We start from the raw sequence: 25,370 nt of genomic DNA, 5'->3' as shown, positions 1-25,370 counted from the left end.
TAGAAACCAGTGATTTAATCAAAGATGGAAGGAAGAGGAAAAAACTATTTGAACTGTCTGACTTTTCATGTCTCCGCGTAAGAAGTTACCATTCTATCTTTAAAGGGTCAACCTGCCGTGATCGGGAGTCCCATAGGGCGGCGCACAATTGGCCCGGCGTCGTCCAGGTTTGGCCGGGGTAGGCCGTCATTGTAAATAAGAATTCTTAACAGACTTTTCTAGTTAAATAAATGTATCATGGATGGATCAGTCCTTGCATCCATAGCTCTGTCTATGAATTTGAGAGTGGTTACATTTCTCAAACCCCATCCCTCAGATTTTTACCAAAACAGGGGTGGGGAAATTGCTTTGTTATTGTTTCTACTGCTGATTTCAGCTTTAAGCAACCCAATGAATAATTTTTCTTCATTTCAGTTTAAAGAAATTCTCAAATATATTGTGATATAACACCTACCTACATGCAATAACAACTTACTTGGGACAAGGTTACTTACGAGGTAGTCCACTTATTCAACACATCTGGTAGGTACCTTACCTGTCAACTAATTTACGTAGGTAAACTACTGCTCCAGACAGGCTGTAAATGTAAGTTTAAACTCCAACATTATGGACATTTCACTCAACCAGGTTAATCCTACTCCTGTACTGAATTGCATTTAGTAAAGATTCATGGTAACTATCACATCTTAAAATATTCCAGGACTAATTGTTAATCTTATTTTGACAAAATGAAATAAAATGGTTAACCGATATTCAGTTCTTGAGTAACTATGGGAGAATTTTTTTTCTATATTCATTTGAACTGGGTCTGTATATTCTAACCCCACTTCAATCAAGACAGGCCAGTGTATACAAGGCATACCACATACACATCCTATGATGACTAAGTATATGTCACAGTTAACAATTAAAAATAAATCAAACTTTCACTGACAGAATAACTGGAGGTAAAAGTCACCATTCCCTTGGTGTTCCATGACATGACCTGAAATGACAGAGTACCGGTATAGCATGAAATGTTATACCCTGGCTGGTATTACATAGATAAGGAGAAGGTAGTGAACAGTGGAGCACATCTCAGTCATGTTCATCAAGGCACGCAATTGAAAACGTTTTAAAACATTTGGTGACTGAAAATGAAAGTGACAGTTTCTTATAGGACTAGTCTAAGTAGTGCCTCCCTACGTCTGTTTTATTCCATTTGGTGCCTAATGAACTGGACCCTGATCTTTCTGTTCGGTTGCAGCTGTTCAATATGACCATAGAGAACGATAGAGGTCTCTATTAGTCAAAATGCTGATTTAGCATGGGCAGCACCGTGTCATCAGGAGAGATCAGCCAATCGTAAAGAAGAAAATGGACTACTTTGAAATGGAGATAGCCTCAACGGCACTGCCCATGCTGTCACAGACGCTATAATGGAACAGATACAAATATGAGTCCTCTATCTATCTCTATGTTTGAGAAAGACTGTTGGGGAAGAGAAGTGGATGACTCCTGGAGATCACTTGTTCTCAATGAGAGTCTGCACCTTGCACACCAGTTCCCGGGCCAGTGTCAGGATCTGCTTGCTGTTGTGATGCTCAGCCATTTCTGAAAGGAGATGAGAGAAGATTTCATTCCCGCTGGACCACTTCCAACATTGATGCACAAGGCTATAATACCATATTTATTTTGTGTGTGTGTGTTATTCATTGAACCATTAACTTACTCAGCACAGGTACTCATTCAACATTATTATTTGCCTTTCAGCTATTGACAAAGTGGGAAATTACTACAAAAAAAATTTACTTTAAGATTTCTCTAGGAAATTAAAGCAGTGGAACGCTCCACATCAAAAATACATCTATAATCTACAGTTTACCATAAAAAAAGGTATACTGTAGTACTGTACACATACAATTTGAGATCAGAATTTAGACATTCACAGTGTTAAATGTAAAATGTTCTTAGAAATGATATGTGACCCATAGGTGTGTAATGGTTCACCAAACCCATGGTTTGGAAAGTAGTGCGGTTTTGGGGTCACGGTTCAGTTCAGGTTTGGGTACAGCGGGAAAATATAATCCCATTCACAATGTTCAGCATTCACAATGTTAATGGCATTGTCTGTTGTGACAGGATTGTTATGTTGGGCCTCAAGTTTCCACTTTGATGGGAAACTTGTCTGAGTCGTGTGAGCGAGAGGAGAGGGAGCAGCACACACTTAGTGGAGACAAAGCAGCAGTGGGAAACGACTTGTAGCGAATTACATACATTTGCTCTGAGGTGGTTTAAACTGCATTCTAATGTTGACTTGGTTTAAACTGCATTCTAATGTTGACTTGGTTTAAACTGCATTCTAATGTTGACTTGGTTTAAACTGCATTCTAATGTTGACTTGGTTTAAACTGCATTCTAATGTTGACTTTGCTTAAAGAAAACGGTATCAAGCTAAGTGTTTTATTCATGCTCAGTTCTTGGGTCTTGGGAGCTGCCCGAATTGAAATTTGAAATGGAAGTTTTGGAACTCCCTCGCGTGGTTCATTTTATGGGAAAAGTCCTCAATGAAACTGATACTGTACATTTGCATCTGTTGGCCATCAAGTAGCCTATTCATCTATATGCTATTGTAGGCTACCATTTGATACAATAAATATGTTGAAATTACACTACTGTTCAAAAATTTGGGGTCACCTAGAAATGTCCTTGTTTTTGAAAGAAAAGCAAATTTTTTTGTCCATTAAAATAACATGAAATTGATCAGAAATACAGTGTAGACATTGTTAATGTTGTAAATGACTATTGTAGCTGGAAAAGGCAGATTTTTAAAATGGAATATCTACATAGGCGTAGAGAGGCCCATTATCAGCAAACATCACTCCTGTGTTCCAATGGCACGTTGTGCTAGCTAATCTAAGTTTATCATTTTAAAAGGCTAATTGATCATTAGAAAACCCTTTTGCAATTATGTTAACACAGCTGAAAACTGTTGTGCTGATTAAAGAAGCAATAAAACTGGCCTTCTTTAGACTAGTTGAGTATCTGGAGCATCAGCATTTGTGGGTTCGATTACAGGCTCAAAATGGCCAGAAACAAAGAACTTTCTTCTGAAACTTGTCAGTCTATTCTTGTTCTGAGAAATGAAGGCTATTCCATGCGAAAAACTGCCAAGAAACTGGAGATCTCGTACAGAGCTGTGTACTACTCCAGTCACAGAACAGTGCAAACTGGCCCTAACCAGAATAGAAAGAGGAGTGGGAGGCCCCTCAGTGGTTAGAGCGTTGGACTAGTAACCAAAAGGTTGCAAGATCGAATCCCCGAGCTGACAAGGTAAAAATCTGTCGTTCTGCCCCTGAACAAGGAAGTTAACCCACTGTTCCTAGGCCGTCATTGTAAATGAGAATTTGTTCTTAACTGACTTGCCTAGTTAAATAAAGGATTTTTTTGTTGCAGAATTCCCAGCATGCCTTTCAAGTGAATGTGAGAGATACCCACCCATGACTGTGTTGTTAGTGACAGAGCCATGGTTGTTGCATTCAATAACTAGTCCTGAAGCCTTAACCAAGTGATTACCTAAGTGAGTCTTTCAATTAAAAATAAACCCTCTATGACCATATATTATACATTTTATAAGCCCTTTAGTTGTAGCCTGGTTATCCCCAACATTGTGGCCTGAAAATAGTGGCTCATGGGCCACATCTGACCTGCATGTCACAATAAGATGGTTAGTGAAGTGATTAGTAATTCCTATTGGAATCCAGCCAGAGCGAGGATATTCAACACTATGAATATTTTATCACCCACAACCTGCATTCAGAATGACTGCAATGGTGAAGGACTTGATAAACAAGACTACCTAAACCATCTAAACTGGAACAACCATTTTAGTAACAGGTGCAATAAATCCAACCATTTACAGATTGGATTCGTTTAGAAAAATGTAAGTTATTTATCTTTGTATCGTATAAGATCAATTAATCAATCAATGTGCATGCAGAAACGTAGATACTAAAACAATCTATTAAACAAAATCTACCTGCAACAAAGCATTCTGGGAAGAATAATGAGGCCCCACCCATGTCTTTTACACTCATAGAGTTAACGAAAATCAACTCGACAGTTGAGTAACAACTACACGTAGTGTTGACTCCACTGTGATTCCACTGTCCTAAGCTCTCGATATGCTGGTTGAAATGTTTTCGTTTTTTCTTGCTAGCGTCACACTGTAACACTGTGGGAGCAGGCTCAATTTAAGTTTGATCTTCTTAAAACCACCTGCGTCGCGGTGAAGGGTAACTTTTAAACTAGGGCAACTGTATGAAGAAAGACTCCAGACTTCCAATGCTCCACAAACAATTGAATGAATGTTGATTCATTGTTAAGACAATGTACCGTTGAAAAACTTAATGATGTCGGTGAAGTCCATGTTGTTCTCCAGAATGATGTCCCGGTAGACCTCCACCAGTGCCAGAGCGATGAAGAGGACAAAGTGGCCAGAGGAGGCGTACTTCGCTGCCCAGATGGTCTCCCACACCGCAAACACATCGTCATACACCAGCTCTGAGAGAGAAAAAGATACAGTGGATGCAGAAGTCAGGTGTGGTTGGGGTATGGCAGAGCCGGATTAACAAATCAGCCCCGGGTGGCCCCCATTGATGTTGTTAGTCACTCTCACTCAGATATCAATAACATGGCATAAGTCATGGCAAAATGTGTCGAATTTCAGGTAATTGGCTTTAAAACTGAAAAAAAAAAATGCCTCTCTGCCCCATGGCAAAATGTGTACAATTGCAGAAAATTAACTCTCTCCGCCGTCAAGAGGGGGGGGGGGGCAACTAAAATATTTTGCCCGCCCGGTGGGTGGGCCCCCCAACCAATTCTCGCTTAGGGCCCCCAAAAGGCTAGGGCTGACCCTGAATCAGTTACCCAACCAAGGCAGGGCCCCCTAGTTACCCAGGTGGGCCTGTTTTTCCTAAGTGATCTTACATATCTTTTATGTGGAAACGGCTCATTAGAACTAGGTCTTGTTAGCCTTCTTCTTTGCTGTTTGACATTTGGTTGACGGTATGAAAACACTCTCCTTTAAGTTTAATTGGCATTTGCTATGGTATAAAATCCCCTAATAGCAGGATGTAATTATTACCACGCTTTAAGTCTAGAAGGAACCATCGGTAGCAGAAGTAGAAGTGGGTGTAGTCGCCATTTTGGTGCATGAGCTCAAAGAGCTCCGAATCCAGGATCTACAGAGGGGTAAGAGGAGAGAGGAAGGAGTAGGAGAGAGGGCACACAGACAGTTGAAGGAAGAGGGATGGTTGGGGGGAGTAGAGGAAAAGGGTCGGGAAGAGAGGAGGGGGAGGTTAGTGGAGAACAAAGTTGGATGTGTTATATTCACTGCATCCTACTATTCATGAAAACAACTGGATGCATGTCAAAATATACACTACTTGACTAAAAGTATCATGGGAATTAATATGGAGTTGGTCCCTCCTTTGTTGGTGCATCCTGTTTCCATTGATCATCCTTGAGATGTTTCTGTGGTCAATTTAATTGATTGGACATGATTTGGAAAGGCACACACCTGGCTCTATAAGGTCTCACAGTTGACAGTGCATGTCAGAGCAAAAATCAAGTCATGAGGTTTAAGGAAATGTCCGTAGAGCTCCGAGACAGGATTGTTTCGAGACACAGATCTGGGGAAGGGTACCGAAAAATGTATTCAGCGTTGAAGGTCCCCAAGGACACAGTGTCCTCCATCATTATTAATTGGAAGAAGTTAGGAACCACCAAGACTCTTCCTAGAACTGGCCGTCCGGCCAAACTGAGCAATCGGGGAGAAGGGCCTTGGTCAGGGAGGTGACCAAGAACCCGATGGTCACTCTGGCAGAGCTCCAGAGTTCCTCTGTGGAAATGGGAGAACCTTCCAGAAGTACAACCATCTCTGCAGCACTCCACCAATCAGGCCTTTATTGTAAAGTGACCAGACAGAAGCCACTCCTCAGTAAAAGGCACATGACAGCCTGCTTGGAGTTTGCCAAAAGGCACCTAAAGGACTCTCAGACCACGAGAAACAAGATTTTCTGGTCTGATGAAACCAAGATTGAACTCTTTGGCCTGAATGCCAAGCGTCATGTCTGGAGGAAACCTGGCACCATACCTACAGTGAAGCATGGTGGTGGCAGCATCATGCTGTGGGGATGTTTTTCAGTGGCATGGACTGGGAGACTAGTCAGGATCGAGGGAAAGACGAACAGAGCCAAGTACAGAGAGATCCTTGATGAAAGCCTGCTCCAGAGCGCTCAGGACCTCAGACTGGGGGCGAAGGTTCAACTTCCAACAGGACAACGACCCTAAGCACATAGCCAAGACAACGCAGTAGTGGCTTCGGGAAAAGTCTCTGAATGTCCTTAAGTGGCCCAGCCAGAGCCCAGACTTGAACCCGATAGAACATCTCTGGAGACATCTGACAATAGCTGTGCCGAGATGCTCCCCATCCAACCTGACAGAGCTTGAGAGGATCTGCAGAGAAGAATGGGAGAAACTCCCCAAATACAGGTGTGCCAAGCTTGTAGCGTTATACCTCAAAAAACTGTAAAGGGTCTGAATACTAAATGTAAATGTGATTTTTCAGTTTATTTTTGTATACATTTACAAAAAATGTGCAAACATTTCTAAAAACCTGTTTTTGCTTCGTCATTATGGACTATTGTGTGTAGATTGATGAATTAAATTGTTTTTTCCCTTCATTTTAGAATAAAGCTGTAATGTAACAAAATGTGGAAAAAGTCAAGGGTCTGAATACATACATTAGTGTATATATAGAAGTTACAAAGTGTCTCTGTGGCCTCACCTGGATGAGAGAGCGCATGTTGGCAAATTGAGTGTCCATGCCACCGCCATGGGGGAAGTTCTGATTCATCCGCTTCATGAGCTCAGTGAAACAGCTGAAGGCCATGGCCTCTGAGTGAGAGTGAGTGAGTGAGAGTGAGAAAGAAATAGAGAAAAAAGACACAGGGAGAGATGAGGAAAGACCAGGAGAGAGATTGAGGAAAGACAGAGAAATATTGAGCGGTCCACTTCCATCGCCATTTCTGCTGTCCTCCCCGAAGCACAACAGTATCCCTGTCCTCTGTTTCATAAGATTATATTCATTGTACTCTTTCTTTACATTCCAATACCACCGTATGATATAGAGCCAGTCTATGATGAGTCTCATTGACTGATTGTTGTTTGACTAAGCTTATGTAGAATCTTAATTTGACCTATTGCCACAGAAAAGTAATCCTGTCGAAACAGGATTTGAATGTTTAGTCCGTTATGTTCCTTGATCGGTGGTTAGGCTATTAACTGGCCAAAAGTAGGCTACATGAAGTGAAATACCGTTAATGTAACCGTGCGTTAGTGTGGGTTTTCAGTGAAATTATGTCAATCACGAAGCTCATCTGCACTTCCTGCAATTTTCAGCAACAAAAGAGTGATCAAATTAAGATCCTACATCTGTATGTGTGCGAGTTAAAAAAAGGACTGATCAAATCAAATTTCGGAAGGCAAAATAATCTTGAAGGTTGACACATTCTTCTTCCATCGCAGAATTCATATCGCAAATACCAAGGAGGAGAGTGAGGGAGGAACACACACAGTCACAGCCTTGACTCAACGGCGTTAACTCACCATCATCCAGAATGACAAGGAGGGGAGCCAGCAGGTCACACATGCCCTGCACATAGCCAATCTCCAGGTGCTGCCAGATATAGCTGAGAAGAGAAGTCAGCATCATGTGTGGGTGTAACTCATTCATTCTTCCTATTTTCCCATTTGACATTGAGCTCCACACATAACATAATGAGTCATAGATTATTTCCAAACCTTTCTGCAAAAGAGCACTAGAGAATCATGAAAGACATGGTTTTTATTTTACCTGCACATGATGTTGCGCAGTTTCTCCAGGTTGGTAGGGGTAAAGTACCAGTAGTTTCTGTCACATCGCTGGACATCCTTCTCAATGCGGTGCAGGTTCATCGTGTACATGTCCAAAAGCTCTTGCTACAACAAAGGCGCAACCCCCCCACACACAAAATGTTAAAGCATAACTTACTCGTAACTGTAAAACCAAAAACCAAAATAAATCTGGATTATTCTGAAAATAAAATGCCAAGTGCCTACAGAATAGGTGGTCCCGATGGATGACACTGGAGAGATGTCCTCGTTTTTCAGCTCTCTGCCCACGGTCAGTGAGTCAAATTGTGGGAAGATGCTCTCCATCTCGGGCTCCTCAGACAAGTTGGACTCTGTGCCCTCTGGGCTGGTTTTGCACTGCTCCTCCTCCTCCAGTTGGAGCTCCAGATGGGGGACTGAGCCCTCAGAGAGAGCAGCCCCGACCCCGGAACTATCGCACGGACCCATCCTGTCCCACAGTGGGGCAATGGAGACTTTTGCCATCTCAATGGCTGAAGGAGACTCCTCAGATTCTGTGGTGGCCACCCTGGTGTCTGCCTCGGGGCTTGTATTCTTCTCCGTCTCTGGCCGCTTGGTCTCCTCCTCCTCTCTTTTTCCCACTTCCTTAGATTTTGTAATGTCCTCCACATTTTCCTCTGAAACATCTTTGTGTGACACCGTCTGGACCACCTTTGTTTCGGTTACCTCTTCAAATTTTAAAGTCTCATTGGCTTCTACTTCTTTCTGAGTTTCTGTCTTTTCCATAGTCTTTCCTTCGGCTTCCTTTACTTCTGATGTTTCAGCACTCTTTGTTTCTCCAGCCTCTGAAGTTCGCTCATCCTCGAGTTCTGATGTCTTGTCCTCCATTGCTTCTGCAGTCATCGTTGATGTCAATGCCTTCTCCTCTTTTGGCTCTCTATGGTTTGTTTGGGATGTTTCATTCTCTTCTGGATCTACAGACTCTGGTTCTGATCCTTCGTCCTCGGTTTCTCTTGACTCTCGAGTTTTCAATGTCTCTGGTACCAGTGACTGCAATTCCTCTGTGTCTGCTAGCATGGTTGGCTCTCCACCCAACATTTTCACCACTTCGGTCTCAGGCACTTTAGCCTCCGTTGTTTTGAACTCATCTGTTTTGGACTCCACCCTTTCTTCTACAGCATCCACTTCTGCTTTCGGTAACTCAATGTCCCCCTTTTCATTGATCCTTACCTCTTCTGTCTCGGCAGGTTCAGTCACGGAAGTATTTTCTGCCTCTATTTTCTGGCTCTCTAACGCACCTAGGTCTGCTGCCTTGTCCTCTCTTGTCTCAGTTTTTTTGTCCATTTCAATCTCTGGCACCTCTGTCTTCTCTGTCTTTTTGTCAATTTCTACTTCTGGCATTTCTGTTTCCACTGGCTCTACTGTCACTGTATTTTTGTCTATTTCTATATCTGGCACTTCTGTCTCGTTGCCCTCAATCTCCTGGGTCACTTCGGTCGCACTCTCTTTTTCCTCCTTCTCTGGTGGGTCCTTGGCCTGGAGGTCCTTCTCCTCCTGCAGGGCCGGGGGTTGGGCTTTTGGGCTGTCTGCCTCCAACTCTTCCTCATGGGCTTTGACTGGGCTCTGTGGGGCTGGGGCCAACTGTGGAGGAGTGCTGGTGATGTTTTTAGGGGTGGTGTCAGGTGCAGTGCTGTCCTCTGTGCTCAGAGAGCGGTCTGACAGGCCCGAGGTGACTGAGAAGTTGCGAGAGGAGGGGTGCCCCGAGTCTGGGGAGCTGGTCCCATTGGGCAGGGCTCCTCCATTGGGGATCTTGGGCACCTGTTTGGCCTCTTTGCTCTTGGGCTCGGTCTCGATCTGATCCACCTCCTCCACAGACTCAAACACCTAAAAGAACAAGCCAAAGGGAAGCAGGCTAGTCTAAGGGATGGGAGGATGTGAACTGAAGAACTAGCAGGCGAGAGAATGTGGGGTTGAGCAGGCGAGATAATGTGGGGTTGAGGAATACTGGTTCAAAAAAGCAAAAGATCCCTTTACACATAATATAACAATATCAATATAACTGTAATAGACTAGAGCAGCGTTTCCCAAACTTTTCTTCTTCTTCTTTGAGATTGGGTTGGTGGATCGCATCCAACTTTTAAGGTGCATACACCGCCACCTACTGTACTGGAGTGTGAGGCCAGTCACGGCCTACCTCATTCAATTTTCTCTAAGAACGTGAAATAGAGCCCTTGACAACATTTCCCTCCCCTTTCCTCACCCCACCCCACTACACTACCTAAACCCCAACCCCGTCCAGCCTCTCTAAACCTTTCACACAACCTCTCCCTATCTACGTCATACAGTTCACAAAATATCAACACATGCTCTACAGTTTCCTCCATTAAACACTCATCACACAGACCTGTTTCATGTCTCCCAATCATCCACAAAATGGCATTCAAACCCGTGTGCCCAAACTGTAGTCTATTCAGCACTACATCCCATACTCCCCACCTCTTCCTTAGCTGACTGGTGCACGCAATAAAATTGCCTCCCCTCACTATTAGCATCCCACTCGCTTTGCCAAAGATCGAGCACTTTTGCCTGGATAAAGGACTTAACTTCCCTACGGCCCATCAGGACCTGAATATCTACCCTCTCTCCTCACCGCACTCTTAGCCACCACATCAGCCTTCTCATTACCCTCCACACCCACTTGGGGAGGAACCCAACAAAAGCTTACCACCACTCCCATCCTCTCCAATCCCATTAACAGCTCCATCATCTCCATACACAAGTCTCCCCTATCCGACCTGCCTGTCTTCACACTACTCAACACTGCAGCTGAATCAGGACAGATCACCACTCTGAATGGTTTCACCTCCTCCACCCATCTCAAACCTATAATCATGGCCATCAACTCGGCAACCTACACTGACACATAATCAGTTAATCGCTTACATACTCTAACATTGAAATCTGGGATATACACTCCTGCCCCCACCCTACCACTGACTGGATCCTTTGAACCATCTGTGTATATATATATATATATATATATCCTTAAAAACAAATAAAAAAAGATTTTATAAAATATATATACATATATATATATATACATATATACAGTTTAAATCGGAAGTTTACATACACTTAGGTTGGAGTCATTAAAACTCGTTTTTCAACCACTCCACAAATTTCTTGATAACAAACTATAGTTTTGGCAAGTCAGTTAGGACATCTACTTTGTGCATGACACAAGTAGTTTTTTCAACAATTGCTTACAGACAGATTATTTCACTTATAATTCACTGTATCACAATTCCAGTGAGTCAGAAGTTTACATACACTAAGTTGACTGTGCCTTTCTGAAAATTCCAGAAAATTATGTCATGGCTTTAGAAGCTTCTGATAGGCTAATTGACATCATTTGAGTCAATTGGAGGTGTACCTGTGGATGTATTTCAATGCCTACCTTCAAACTCAGTGCCTCTTTGGCTGACATCATGGGAAAATCAAAAGAAATCAGCCAAGACCTCAGAAAGAAAATCGTAGACCTCCACAAGTCGGGTTCATCCTAGGAAGCAATTTCCAAACGCCTGAAGGTACCACGTTCATCTGTACAAACAATAGCACGCAAGTATAAACACCATGGGACCACGCAGCCATCATACCGCTCAGGAAGGAGATGCGTTCTGTCTCCTAGAGATGAATGTACTTTGGTGCGAAAAGTGCAAATCAATCCCAGAACAACAGCAAAGGACCTTGTGAAGATGCTGGAGGAAACAGGTACAAAAGTATCTATATCCACAGTAAAACCAGTCCTATATCGACATAACCTGAAAGGCCGCTCAGCAAGGAAGAAGCCACTGCTCAAAAACCGCCATAAAAAAGCCAGACTACGGTTTGCAACTGCACATGGGGACAAAGATCGTACTTTTTGGAGAAATGTCCTCTGGTCTGATGAAACAAAAATAGAACTGTTAGGCCATAATGACCATTGTTATGTTCGGAGGAAAAAGCGGAACGCTTGCAAGCCGAAGAACACCATCCCAACTGTGTTGGGGGTGGCAGCATCATGTTGTGGGGGTGCTTTGCTGCAGGAGGGACTGGTGCACTTCACAAAATAGATGTCATCATGAGGTAGGACAATTATGTGGATATATTGAAGCAACATCTCAAAACATCAGTCAGGAAGTTAAAGCTTGGTCACAAATGGGTCTTCCAAATGGACAAAGACCCCAACCATACTTCCAAAGTTGTGCCAAAATGGCTTAAGGACAACAAAGTCAAGGTATTGGAGTGGCCATCACAAAGCCCTGACCTCAATCCCATAGAAAATTTGTGGGCAGAACTGAAAAAGCGTGTGCGATCAAGGAGGCCTACAAACCTGACTCAGTTACACCAGCTCTGTCAGAAGGAATGGGACAAAATTCACCCAACTTATAGTGGGAAGCTTGTGGAAGGCTACCCGAAACGTTTTACCCAAGTTAAACAATTTCAAGGCCATGCTACCAAATACTAATTGAGTGTATGTAAACTTCTGACCCACTGGGAATGTGATGAAAGAAATAAAAACTGAAATAAATCATTCTCTACTACTTTTCTGATATTTCGCATTCTTAAAATAAAGTGGTGATCCTACCTGACCTAAGACAGGATTAAATGTCAGGAATTGTGAAAAACTGAGTTTAAATGTATTTGGCTAAGGTGTATGTAAACTTCAACTGTATATATATATATATATATATATATATATATATATATATATATATATATATATATATATACATACATACATACATACACACACACTAGTGTTTTGTGGATACTGTTTAATGAAGCTGCTAGTTGAGGACTTGTGAGGTGCCTGTTTGTCAAACTAGACAATCTAATGTACTTGTCCTCTTGCTCAGTTGTGCACCGGGGCCTCCCACTCCTCTTTCTATTCTGTTTAGAGCCAGTTTGCGCTGTTCTGTGAAGGGAGTAGTACACAGTGTTGTTCGAGATCTTCAGTTTCTTGTCAATTTCTCACATGGAATAGCCTTCATTTCTCAGAACAAGAATAGACTGACGAGATACAGAAGAAAGTTCTTTGTTTCTGGACATTTTGAGCCTGTAATCGATCCCACAAATGCTGATGCTCCAGATACTCAACTAGTCTAAAGAAGGCCAGTTTTATTGCTTCTTTAATCAGCATAACAGCTTTCAGCTGTGCTAACATAATTGCAAAAGGGTTTTCTAATGATCAATTAGCCTTTTAAAATGATAAACTTGGATTAGCTAACACAACGTGCCATTGGAACACAGGAGTGATGTTTGCTGATAATGGGCCTCTGTACGCCTATGTAGATATTCCATTAAAAATCTGCCGTTTCCAGCTACAATAGTCATTAACAATGTCTACACTGTATTTCTGATCAATTTGATGTTATTTTAAATGGACCAAAAAATTGCTTTTCTTTCAAAAACAAGGACATTTCTAAGTGACCCCAAACCTTTGAACGGTAGTGTGTATATATGTATACATCTCCACACCCCGTCTCATGTCCTCACCCCATTCTCTCCTTCCCTCAATCATATCCACAGCTACACTTGTTTTCGGAAACAACCTCGGAGGAACGTTCCCCAATGCAATTGCCGACCCTATCTCGCTCTCCCCTAGTCCATATTCTACCACTTTCTGCCCAATTGTCCACCCGTACGCCTTCTGCTTACCCACTCCTCACTCCCAACATTCCCCATTTGCCATGACCGCAGGATATCTTTCTGAACTCCTTTTCAACCTTTCCGAGTACGCTAATGCAAGTTTGTCCCGCTTTATCCTCAGTGCCAGTTCCCCACTATCAACCTGCAATGCCTCAACAGGTGTCGTCCTGAAGGCACCAACACACACTCTCAGGGCCCTTGACTGTATCCTATCCAGGCGCTGTAGTACCGTTTTGGCTGCCGATCCATATACAAAGCACCCATAATCCAAAGATGACCTGATCAATGCCTGATACATATACAACAGTGTTTGTCTATACGACCCCCAATCATATCCTGCCACTGCCCTCATGAGGTTCAACACCTTCCTCCCCTATTTTCAATATACTCAACATGTCTCTTCCACGTAAGCCTCTCATCAAACCACATACCCTAAATACTTCAACTCAGACACCCGATCTATATCCTGAACGTATATTTGCAGCCTAACATCTTTAACCTTCCTCCTATACAAACACCATAAAGCAGGTCTTGACCACAGACGTCTTAAACCACCATGTTAGAGACCAATCTTCCACATCTCCCACAGCTTCTTCCTCATCACATATTTCACATTCCTACCTCTCTCCCATACAGCCCCATCATCAGCATACAAGGCCACACCAAGTCCGTGTCCCACCTTTTTAAATATATAATCTATCATCAGGGTGAACAACACCGGACTAACCACACGTCCCAGAGAAGTACCATTGTCCACTTCAAACCACATTGACAATTCTGGACCACCACACGTTTCCACCCAGCAGATATCACCCCAGTCCGCAGCACCTTATTATACAACCCTAACACTCCTTCCAACACACTGTCCGGTGCATGTTAAACATCACATGACACACCCTATCTTATCAAGGAGCAGTCCGCCCGCATCCCTCCAACGTCCTTGTCATATCATACATAGAGAACTCTGCATCCATAGCTTCTCCGTACTCCCCTTTTTTCTTTGAAACATGTCCATGCTCCTTTTAACTTTTCCCAACGTCTCATCTTTCTCTCATCATACAGGTGCTGACATCAATGAACCACTGCAAATGCACCACCTAGGACAGTTGGCTTTTCTTTACTTGACACAGCTTTGACATTTGTTTCTACCAACACTGGAATTCCATCATTTTTACCCTTCCCCATCATTTTCTTTCTTTTACATTTTCCAAAACTCTGTGCACATTTTGGTTTTTGCCCTAACACAGCTGATCAAAGCTGTCAAAAACCAAAACACGCACGCACCCCTTTGGTTCCCGAGGACAGGGTTTGGGAAACCCTGGACTAGAGTTATTCAATAGGTTTGAAACATTAGGAATATCATAGTTGTATGAATGACAAAAATTGAAAGATTTTTTGTATGAGAAAAAGCAACAAATTGTGTGTCGTAACGATTTCTAGCTTTTGGAGGCGCTCTTAGATGTTTATCTTGAAGCCATAATACAACATATTTCCATGAAAATAGTGATTGCGAGACAATCGTTCTACAGTTCACTTTTCAGTATTGAGGGACTAAGCAGCTTAGTGTATGAGTCATTCTACAGAAGTGGTGCAAATTGGGGGTTGGAAGAAAAACTATTCCAACATACAGTATATATTAGTCACACACTTTGAGTGTATTGCCTATTTGAAATATTTACCTGAATTCCTTATCACCCCACTAAATTTGTCACTACCAAAACATAGTGAAAAAGTTGCAATGAAGGGAGAACCATGCACAGTAGTAATTATTTTTATTAACCTTGTATTACAGATACAGTAGCAGTCAAAAGTTTGGACACACCTACTCATTCAAGGGTTTTTCTTTATTTATAGCTATTATGGCAAGAACAGCTCAAATAAGCAAAGAGAAACAACAGTCCATCATTACTTGAAGACATGAACGTCAGTCAATCTGGAAAATGTCAAGAACTTTTAAAGTTTCTTCAAGTGCAGTCACAAAAACCATCAAGCGCTATGATGAAACTGGCTCTCACGAGGAACGCCACAGGAAAGAAAGACCCAGAGTTACCTCTGCTGCAGAGATAAGTTAATTAGAGTTAACTGCAACTCAGATTGCAGCCCAAATAAATGCTTCACAGAGTTCAAGTAACAGACACATCTCAACATCAACTATTTAGAGGAGACTGGGTGAATCAGGCCATCATGGTCAAATTGCTTCAAAGAAACCACTACTAGAGGACACCATTAAGAAGAGATTTGCTTGGGCCAAGAAACACGAGCAATGGACATTAGACTGGTGGAAATCTGTCCTTTGGTCCAAATTAAAAAATGTTGGTTCCAACCGCCGTGTCTCTGTGAGTAGGTGAACGGTTGATCTCCGCATGTGCGGTTCCCACCGTGAAGAATGGAGGAGGTGGTGTGATGGTGTGGGGTTTCTTTGCTGGTGACACTGTTAGTGATTTATTTAGAATTCAAGGCACACTTAACCAGCATGGCTACCACAGCATTCTGCAGCAATATGCCATCCCATTTGCGCTTAGTGGGACTATCATTTGACCCAAAACACACCTCCAGGCTGTGTAAGGGCTATTTGACTGAGGAGAGTGATGGAGGGCTGCATCAGATGACCTGGCCTCCACAATCACCCGACCTCAACCCAAGTGAGATGGTTTGGGATGAGTTGGTTCGCAGTGTAAAGGAAAAGCAGCCAACAAGTGATCAGCATATGTGGGAACTCCTTCAAGACTGTTGGAAAAGCATTCCTCATGAAGCTGGTTGAGAGAATGCCAAGAGTGTTTATTCCAATATTTTTATGTAACTAGGCAAGCCAGTTAAGAACAAATTCTTATTTACACTGACAGACTACCTCGGCCATACCCAGACGATGCTGGGCGAATTGTGCACCGCCCTATGAGACACCCTGTCACGTTGGTATGAAGAGATTCTGGAGACAGGCGCAGGAACGCGTAATAGTTTTTTTTATTAAGCCCAAATTACAGCGTTCCGTGTAAAGGCAAGGGGACAAAGACCAAACAAACACGTAACAAAACACAAGGTAGAAACCCAAAACAAAAGAGCGAGGAGTACCTCGAATAAATAACACACGTGCACAATGATTATCACACGGGACGAGACCCGTAAACATCTGCGCAATCCTCAAGGGCACAAAAGCCCAAACCACACAGCGCAGGTACTCACACACACCAACTGATGGAAATCAAAGGGCACACTTATACAAGTACTTATCAGTGCGAATAGGGGACAGGTGTGCGTAATGAAAGTTCCGGAGGGATCCGTGACACTCCCAATCACGGCTGGATGTGATATAGCCTGGAATCGAACCGGTGACTGTAGTGACACTATTTCATAGTTTTGATGTTTTCACTATTATTCTACAATGTAGAAAATAGTAAAAATAAAGAAAAACCTTTGAATGATTAGGTGTGTCCAAACTTTTGACTGGTACTGTACATTTTATAAATGCTATTTGCATACCATGTAACTAGATTTTTTTAAACTGAATTTATAGAAATATAATCTCTATTGTTCTCTGTTGACTGTATGAATCTGGAACGTGTTAATTGATTGAATTACTTATGCATCCAATTAATGATGTTGTTAGATGTTTCAATTATTACTTGGGTCCAATGGGTGGGGATTGCTATGGGTTGAGAGTGATCAGCCAATCATCAGAGAGCATTGTCTTCTTCAAATTGGGTTGCTTATGGTTTGTAAACCAAAGACTAAGGTAATATCCTGGCCAAGACCAATATTTATACCAGGACATTGGTCCCAAGATCCAGACCCAGTGAGTTAAGACTTTATTTTTGTTATGTCTCAAGACCAAGACCACTAAATCAAGAGTCCATGGGCCCTTTCTTCAATTGTAAGAAACTCAAATAGAGTAAATTTGAGTACAGTAGGATACAGTACAGTACAGTACAGTAGGGCACATTATAGACGTCTATGTTTTGGCCAAATAGATTTGGGTTGGAGCCCCCCTGCTGGCTATACATTTCAATACTCTACACTTTTTCCTGAAGTGTACACTTGTCCCCTACCCACATGGTGGTCCTCTGTAGCTCAGTTGGTAGAGCACGTCACATGCAACTTTATAAGGGATTTATCCTCAATGGCGCTGCCCGTGCTGTCACAAACGCCATACTGGCACAGATACAAATATATCTCTATGGTGTCAATTGTCTCAGTTGTGACCATTTCAGTTTGTACAATTTTGACTTATTTTGTATTTAAAAGAATCCCCATAGTTAACATATGTCTGGCTATCTTTCATTTGGACGGATGTACATCCCAGCAAACATATATTTTAGTCACAAAAGTGTACTTCTTATACTTCTTGATACATTAGTGACACTGTAAAAATACATGAAGATTTACCAACTTGCTCACAGATTTTCTCCTAAAGGTTTGCAGACAGACTACTCACCATGTTTGGTGCAATCTCATCACCTGGTGATATTTGTAGGGGTGTGACTTAAGGCACATTTATTCTAAAGTCGTTTAACATGTGTGTTTCAGTAGTGACATCAAAAAGTGAGACAGCCTTTTTTGAGAAAGCTGTTTAAAAAGAAACAAAACGACTTATTAGATCAGTATATTTCAATGTAATAATACAACTCAAATCATGAATTGCTTTATTTTCAATTAAGTTTAGGAGTCAGGGTTTGGGACAGCCACCTCTCAATAAAAACAATTACTTTTTACTATAATATGTACTATATTACTTTGTATAATATGTTTGTTATTGCCTTGGATTGAATTAGAACACATCATGATGTAAATAAATGTCCCAAGTTTGGAGACTTAACCGTTTTTTAAATAGTTTTTGCGGGAATGGGACTGTAATTTGCTCAACTTTTGTAGAATCACCTGTATACAGGCAAGTGTGTATTCAGCCCTGTGCGTGTTATTATTCGCATTGTTAATTATTATGAATAATAGCTACTTTTAATTATGTGAGCATAGAGGGGGATAGAATGACATACAAAATCAATGTAACATTTCATCTACAGTATTTAATAGGACTCTCAGAGTGCATGAGGGGTACCTGGGTGCTGCTGCTGGAGTCACTCTGCAGGCGAGCCAGGCTCTGTCTGTCTGAGCTGCAGCTCCGGGAGGACTGGCATGGTTAGTACCAGAGAACCAGCAGGGGAGAAAGCAGGTCAATACAACCTGGCACAACACAACATTCTAACATGGACAAGTCATTCTGTAGGCCTGTATGTAATGATACGTAACTGTCATAAAGGTAGTGTATTATTGGTGCCCCAAGTTAACACTTCACTATATACTTTGTATTTTCATATTATTGAGGCGTTGGAGATATAACATCTTGGTCAAAACAACATATTGGACTACCGGGTATCCTGTGTGCCACAAGACTATTTGTGCGTGTGGACAGGAGTGAGCGTGCGCGTGTGTCACCTCATTGCTGATGCTGGAGTCATGGTGCATCCTCTTCTGGACAGGGTTTGGATTATCCACGCTGGCCGAGACAGACAAGCACTTGGCCAGCGCCGCTGCATGCTGCTCCTTCTCCCGCTGCCGCACGATGGCCTCGCAGCCCAGCCACTCGCTCATGGTCTGCTCGTAGTACGCCCGCACCTGCTCATCCACCTGCAGTGTCACAGGGCAAGGGTCAGGGGTTGGAGGTCAAGGGGTTTTGGTGGTGACATTTAAATGGCAAGGGTGACACCAACCTCTTTCCTGTCAGACTCAGACATGCCAAACTGGTAGTGGCCCAGGAGGAAGGGCCACACCTCCTTACGCAGCGAAGGATCAACACCGCCGAAGTACACCAGGCGCAGCAGCTCCTGCTCGTTATAGGCCTGGAGAGCAGAGAGGGACAGGCCTCAGTCAATGAGATATAGAAAGGCCTCTGTACAGACTTGGGTTCAAATACCAGTAGTAGTTACTAGTTTTGTGAGTTTGATCGAGCCTGTCTGGAGTGCGGATTTCACTTTTAGGACTATTCCATTGGTTCCATTGTGCTAGGTGAGCCCAGGTCGGAATATACTGTACAGTACACACAGTGACGTACCCACACATGAATAGACTAACGTTTACATATACAGTACACTGACATAAAACAATTCACAAGAACACAAAAAAAGGAGGCCAGTGGCTTATCTAGAGTAGATCAGTTATTCTGCAGAATGGTTGTGTATCACTGGATGTCAGTGGGGGTCCTAATTCACTGTTAAATAATGTATAATAAAAAAATATTTAACCTTTATTCAACTAGGCAAATCAGTTAAGAACAAATTCTTATTTACAATGACAGCCTACACCGGCCAAACCCGGACGACGCTGGGCCAATTGTGTGCCGCCCTATGGGACTCCCAATCACAGCCGGTTGTGATGCAGCCTGGAATCGAACCAGGGTGTCTGTAGTGACGCCTCAAGCACTGAGATGCAGTGCCTTAGACCGCTCTGCGGGAGCCCATAATCTAGCCCTTTTAGCTAAATGCCCAGATTGAATACAGACAGTAGGACTGTACAAACACAGATTGGATGAACTAGATAGATTATTCCTCACCTGAATCCCACCCATTGGTTGATTAGTCAACTGAATCCCACCCATTGGTTGATTAGTCAACTGAATCCCTCCCATTGGTTGAGTAGTCAACTGAATCCCACCCATGCAAATGTCTGCTGTTGAGCTTAATGGCAGGGCATTAGTCACCCTTGCATACGTTTGGTTGTGTGAGTAAGAATGTGTGAGTGATTTGATGATTAATGGGTGAATATAGATGAGTGTGTGTGTGTGTATGTGCATGTGTACGTGCGTGCGTCTGTGCATGCACATCTCGTCGCCAGGGGGTTTGGGCTGGTTGGTACTGTACAGTGTGTATCTCTGATGATGTTAGCAACGCTGCTAATAATGTGATGGTGATACTTACAGTGCAGTCCTGAAGGAACCTCTGCCACACCTCAGCAGTGAGGCCCGTGAAGGCATCGCAGGGCACATCGGGCGCCACAATGGTGTGGTTGACCAGGGCCGAGAGGTGTGTACGTACAGTGGACAGTTGACGACAATAAGCTAGCCCTGAAATATAAAAACATAACCGATTTCAAATGATCCTCCTTTCTGAGATTTTATGTGATAAAGTATTTAATAAGGCGATCCCACATCCGACACCTAATTAATAGTTGGACGCTAGGCTAATTGATGAACTGTTTGAAATTCAAATCCATTGCAACGCGTTGCAAATCATCTAGGGGTAAAAAAGATAGAAGAGTTGTGTTCACAATCACGTACAGCCGTAGAACGCCCGGGAGATTATCTGATACTTCATTTGGTCACACAGCAGCTTCAAAGGGGCTCTGCAGAGGGAAACAGCATATACATCAAAGTGTCCTCCATAATGCCTTCACCGCTTCGATCTTCAGCCTTTACCGATCCTACTGATCTGAGAAGGATACGAGCTCCACAGACCCGGGTTCAAATACTAGTTTAGGTCAGTGGGATCGGTAAAGGCCAGGGATGATGTCTGGGTAACCACCATTGTGTGTCCGTCTCTGACCTTTCGTGGTTGCAACCGTTGGGGGGTCCTCCATCTGAGAAGCTGCCCTGGGTGCAGGATGAGTAGGAGGACTTCCTGGGGATGGGCTGCCATATGTTGGCCCCCTGGTCCATCAGCTCTGGAGCCACTGCATCACAGAACAACACACACAAGCATCATGGTTAGCACACAGTGTGAGGTTTGAAACATATCAGACCCACGTCAAATACATAAATCAAATACTTGAAAGTATTTGAGGTGTACCTGATTTAGCTTGGAGTTGCCATTGTACTGGGCAAACTATATCAATCAAAGCTCAAGTATTTGTGAGTATCTGACTTATATGTACAGGAAACTGCCAAAATAAAGGAAAGATATATTGAAAGCAGGTGCTTCCCCACATGTGTGGTTCCTGAGTTACTTAAGCAATTAAAACATTCCATCATGCTTAGGGTCATATATAAAAATGCCCAGTTGCCCATTATTTTGGCTACCATGGCTAGAAGAGATCTCAGTAGCTATGTTTCCATCCAATTGGCGATAGTTTCATGTGAATATTCAAATAATCTGCATAAACGAAAATATGCATGTTTTCCCACCAGTGTTGTGTTTCCACCAAACTGACTTGTTGCGGACAAAAATCATTTTGCGATGACATGAGCAAAAAAAGGTACATTTTGTGTGCGCTAAATTTTCATGTACCGAATAAAAATCAAAAGTTCAATGTGTTTCCACTGCATTTTCAACTCTAGCGATAGTTTTGTCACAAACGTGCTTACTCTGGTTTTGACACGTACGCTCTAGCCAACAGCTCACAGATACAGTGCGGGTTGGCTGTGTGACTTGGCTAGTCTACAGGATGAGATTATTCATATTTTTAGTGGTCAAAACGGCAGACAAGCATCAATCATCATGTCACCAGAATACGACTCTCGATATTTACTAGAAAGTAGCATCAAACTCATCACCGTGCTCTTTCACCAACCTGTGAAGTCCATCATAATTTATTTAATCTGTAGCCTAATAAACTGCATGGTTTATTGAGTCGTAGTGGGACGACCACACACAATATCATCGCCTTTCCATCGCCGTTTCTCACATAATACAGTTGAAGACGGAAGTTTACCTACACTTAGGTTGGATTCATTAAAACTCGTTTTTCAACCACTCCACAAATGTCTTGTTAACAAACTATAGCTTTTGGCAAGTCGGTTAGGACATCTACTTTGTGCATGACACAAGTCATTTTTCCAACAATTGTTTACAGACAGATTATTTCACTTAGAATTCACTGTATCACAATTCCAGTGGGTCAGAAGTTTACATACACTAAGTTGACTGTGCCTTTAAACAGCTTGGAAAATTCCAGAAAATTATGTTATGGCTTTAGAAGCTTCTGATAGGCTAATTGACATCATTTGAGTCAATTGGAGGTGTACCTGTGGATGTATTTCAAGGCCTACCTTCAAACTCAGTGCCTCTTTGCTTGACATCATGGGAAAATCAAAAGAAATCAGCCAAGAAATCAGAAAAAAAAATCGTAGACCTCCACAAGTCTGGTTCATCCTAGGGAGCAATTTCCAAACGCCTGAAGGTACCACGTTCATCTATACAAACAACAGTACGCACGTATAAACACCATGGAACCACGCAGCCGTCATACCACTCAGGAAAGAGACGCATTCTGTCTCCTAGAGATGAATGTACTTTGGTGCGAAAAGTGCAAATCAATCCCAGAACAACAGCAAATGATCCTGTGAAGATGCTGGAGGAAACAGGTACAAAAGTATCTATATCCACAGTAAAACGAGTCCTATATTGACATAACCTGAAAGGCCGCTCAGCAAGGAAGAAGCCACTGCTCCAAAACCGCTATAAAAAAAAGCCAGACTACGGTTTGCAACTGCACATGCGGACAAAGATCATACTTTTTGGAGAAATGTCCTCTGGTCTGATGAAACAAAAATAGAACAGTTTGGCCATAATGACCATCGTTATGTTTGGAGGAAAAAGGGGGAGGCTTGCAAGCCGAAGAACACCATCCCAACCATGAAGCATGGGGGTGGCAGCATCATGTTGTGGGGGTGCTTTGCTGCAGGAGAGACTGGTGCACGCCACAAAATAGATGGCATCATGAAGAGGACAATTATGTGGATATATTGAAGCAACACCTCAGGACATCAGTCAGGAAGTTAAAGCTTGGTCGCAAATGGGTCTTCCAAATGGACAATGACCCCAAGCATACTTCCAAAATTATGGCAAACTGGCTTAAGGACAACAAAGTCAAGGTATTGGAGTGGCCATCACAAAGCCCTGACCTCAATCCTATAGAACATTTGTGGGCAGAACTGAAAAAGTGTGTGCGAGCAAATAGGCCTACAAACCTGATTCAGTTACACCAGCTCTGTCAGGAGGAATGGGCCAAAATTCACCCAAATTATTGTGGGAAGCTTGTGGAAGGCTACCCGAAACGTTTGACACAAGTTTAAATTGTTTAAGGCCATGCTACCAAATACTAATTGAGTGTATGTTAACTTCTGACCCACTGGGAATGTGATGAAAGAAATAAAAGCCACCATGTCAAACCAAAAAAATCTGTTGCATTTATACATTGGCACCGAAACTGTTTCCATCATAGCTGTTGGGATTTTGTTTTTAAAAAGGTATATCTTTACTTGCATAAAAACTGTGGATGGAAACGTGGTTAGTGACTTTCAAAGAGGGGTCTCAAAGGAGCATAGGAGGTTTAAAAGGTGTGTGTGTGTGTGTTTCAGTCACCAGATAGCAACCCTATTGAACACTTCTGGGAGATTCTGAAGCGGCGCCTGAGACAGCGTTTTCCATCAACAAAACACCAAATCATGGAATTTCTCATGGAAGAATAGGGTCGCATACCTCCAATAGAGGTCCAAACACTTGTAGAATCCATGCCAAGCGCATTGATGCTGTTGTGGCGGCACATGGTGGCCCAATGCCTTAATAAGACACTTTATTTTGGCGTTTCCTTTATTTTGGCACTTACCTGTATTTGACCCGTGTCAAACTCTGACCTATACTGTAACTGCACAGCCTCAAACTCTCAGACACAGTCACATTGCACCATCATGATTTGGACACCTCTGGAGATGATTCTCAAGACACGATCACAGCTGAATTAGACAGATTGGGTATGATACTGGGCATGATTCGTCACTAGATTAGAGGATAGGTCAATAGCTGCCAATAGAGGTTAGGTGGTATTGGAGAACAAATCAAGCACATCAACAAGGACATTCGGGGAATCAAAACATGTCAATCTGTGGAGGGTGTACAACTGTCTGTTGGCATGGTAATGACGACACATTCTTATTGGTCTTTCTTTATTCTGTTAGCCCGCACATACTAAAGTTCTTCACGCGAATTTTTCATTGACGTCAAGGCATGAATTTCTGAGTTGTGTGTGCATCTGAACATAGGATTCAGCCTTTAACATGTCAATTTCAACATTTCCTCTTTTGCTACTACTCTAAACCACTATGCACCTCGACATAACGTTCTGATTTTGCGATTGGAAGACCCGTGGTCAGCCACCTGTTGTCCAAGAGGGACTGAGGTTAAGGAAAGGGGACAGAGAGTGCATGATTAGGGGACTCATTTGTAAGGTTTGCAGGGAGGAGACAGAGTGCGAGGCGGTGATTGAAGCAAAGGAAGTGGACAGACAGACAAATGGAGGAGCTGAGGTGTGGCAACATTACAGCTGTTCCCTGTGGTGGTTGAGGAGTGGTCTCTGGGATAGCTGCAGGAGCGCTTAGGGACCACCAAGATCCCTTTGGTCGGGGGCTGTCCTCTCAGATGGAGGGAGAAGGAGCGGGACAGGAGAGGAGCCCCCGGGGAAACACGGGGAGGGTGTGTTATAGTCACTGGAACGGACAATGAGGACAGTTGGATAAAAAATAAACAAAAAACATCACTCCGGGGCCACCTGAAGTTAACACATGGATAATAGGTGTCATGGAGCAAATGAAAACCAGGATATTACCAGTGCTCTGGAGGAGGGGTCAAAGTCACTTACCAAACTCTGATTGGCTGTTGGGGAACAGGATGCGGAAGACATAGTCTGTGGCCTCATCCTCCTCCTTATCGGGCACTGAGTCCGAGGAGCCCTGTGAACACTTGTTTCTCAGTTTAGGGAACACCTTCCCCTGTAATCAGAAATTAGGTGAATAGTAGATACAGTAAATGCCAACAAAAACATTGTTAGAAGGTGGTAAACTGTAGCTAAACTGTTATTCAGGATCT

General features: G+C 42.8%; 1 protein-coding gene across 1 annotated transcript in view; it reads right to left on the bottom strand.

The window, feature by feature from the left end:
- Positions 1 to 751: 751 nt before the first annotated feature.
- Positions 752 to 25,370, bottom strand: part of LOC120063539 (small G protein signaling modulator 1-like) — a 48,267-nt gene continuing 23,648 nt past the window's right edge. The window contains exons 11-24 of the mRNA XM_039013901.1: positions 25,144 to 25,273; positions 21,114 to 21,240; positions 20,849 to 20,913; positions 20,490 to 20,635; positions 19,287 to 19,415; positions 19,012 to 19,203; positions 18,635 to 18,706; positions 8,143 to 9,777; positions 7,898 to 8,022; positions 7,651 to 7,733; positions 6,830 to 6,939; positions 5,126 to 5,222; positions 4,375 to 4,542; positions 752 to 1,593 (exon numbers count right to left, since the gene is read on the bottom strand). Of these exons, the coding sequence (XP_038869829.1) occupies positions 1,505 to 1,593; positions 4,375 to 4,542; positions 5,126 to 5,222; positions 6,830 to 6,939; positions 7,651 to 7,733; positions 7,898 to 8,022; positions 8,143 to 9,777; positions 18,635 to 18,706; positions 19,012 to 19,203; positions 19,287 to 19,415; positions 20,490 to 20,635; positions 20,849 to 20,913; positions 21,114 to 21,240; positions 25,144 to 25,273 (3,168 nt within the window). The 3' untranslated portion in view covers positions 752 to 1,504. The remainder of the gene's footprint in view (positions 1,594 to 4,374; positions 4,543 to 5,125; positions 5,223 to 6,829; positions 6,940 to 7,650; positions 7,734 to 7,897; positions 8,023 to 8,142; positions 9,778 to 18,634; positions 18,707 to 19,011; positions 19,204 to 19,286; positions 19,416 to 20,489; positions 20,636 to 20,848; positions 20,914 to 21,113; positions 21,241 to 25,143; positions 25,274 to 25,370) is intronic.

Source organism: Salvelinus namaycush, chromosome 18 (genome assembly GCF_016432855.1).
Source record: "Salvelinus namaycush isolate Seneca chromosome 18, SaNama_1.0, whole genome shotgun sequence".
Taxonomy (NCBI): Eukaryota; Metazoa; Chordata; class Actinopteri; order Salmoniformes; family Salmonidae; genus Salvelinus; species Salvelinus namaycush.
The sequence above is the reverse complement of the archived record's forward strand: the minus strand, read 5'-3'. Positions and strand labels throughout refer to the sequence as shown.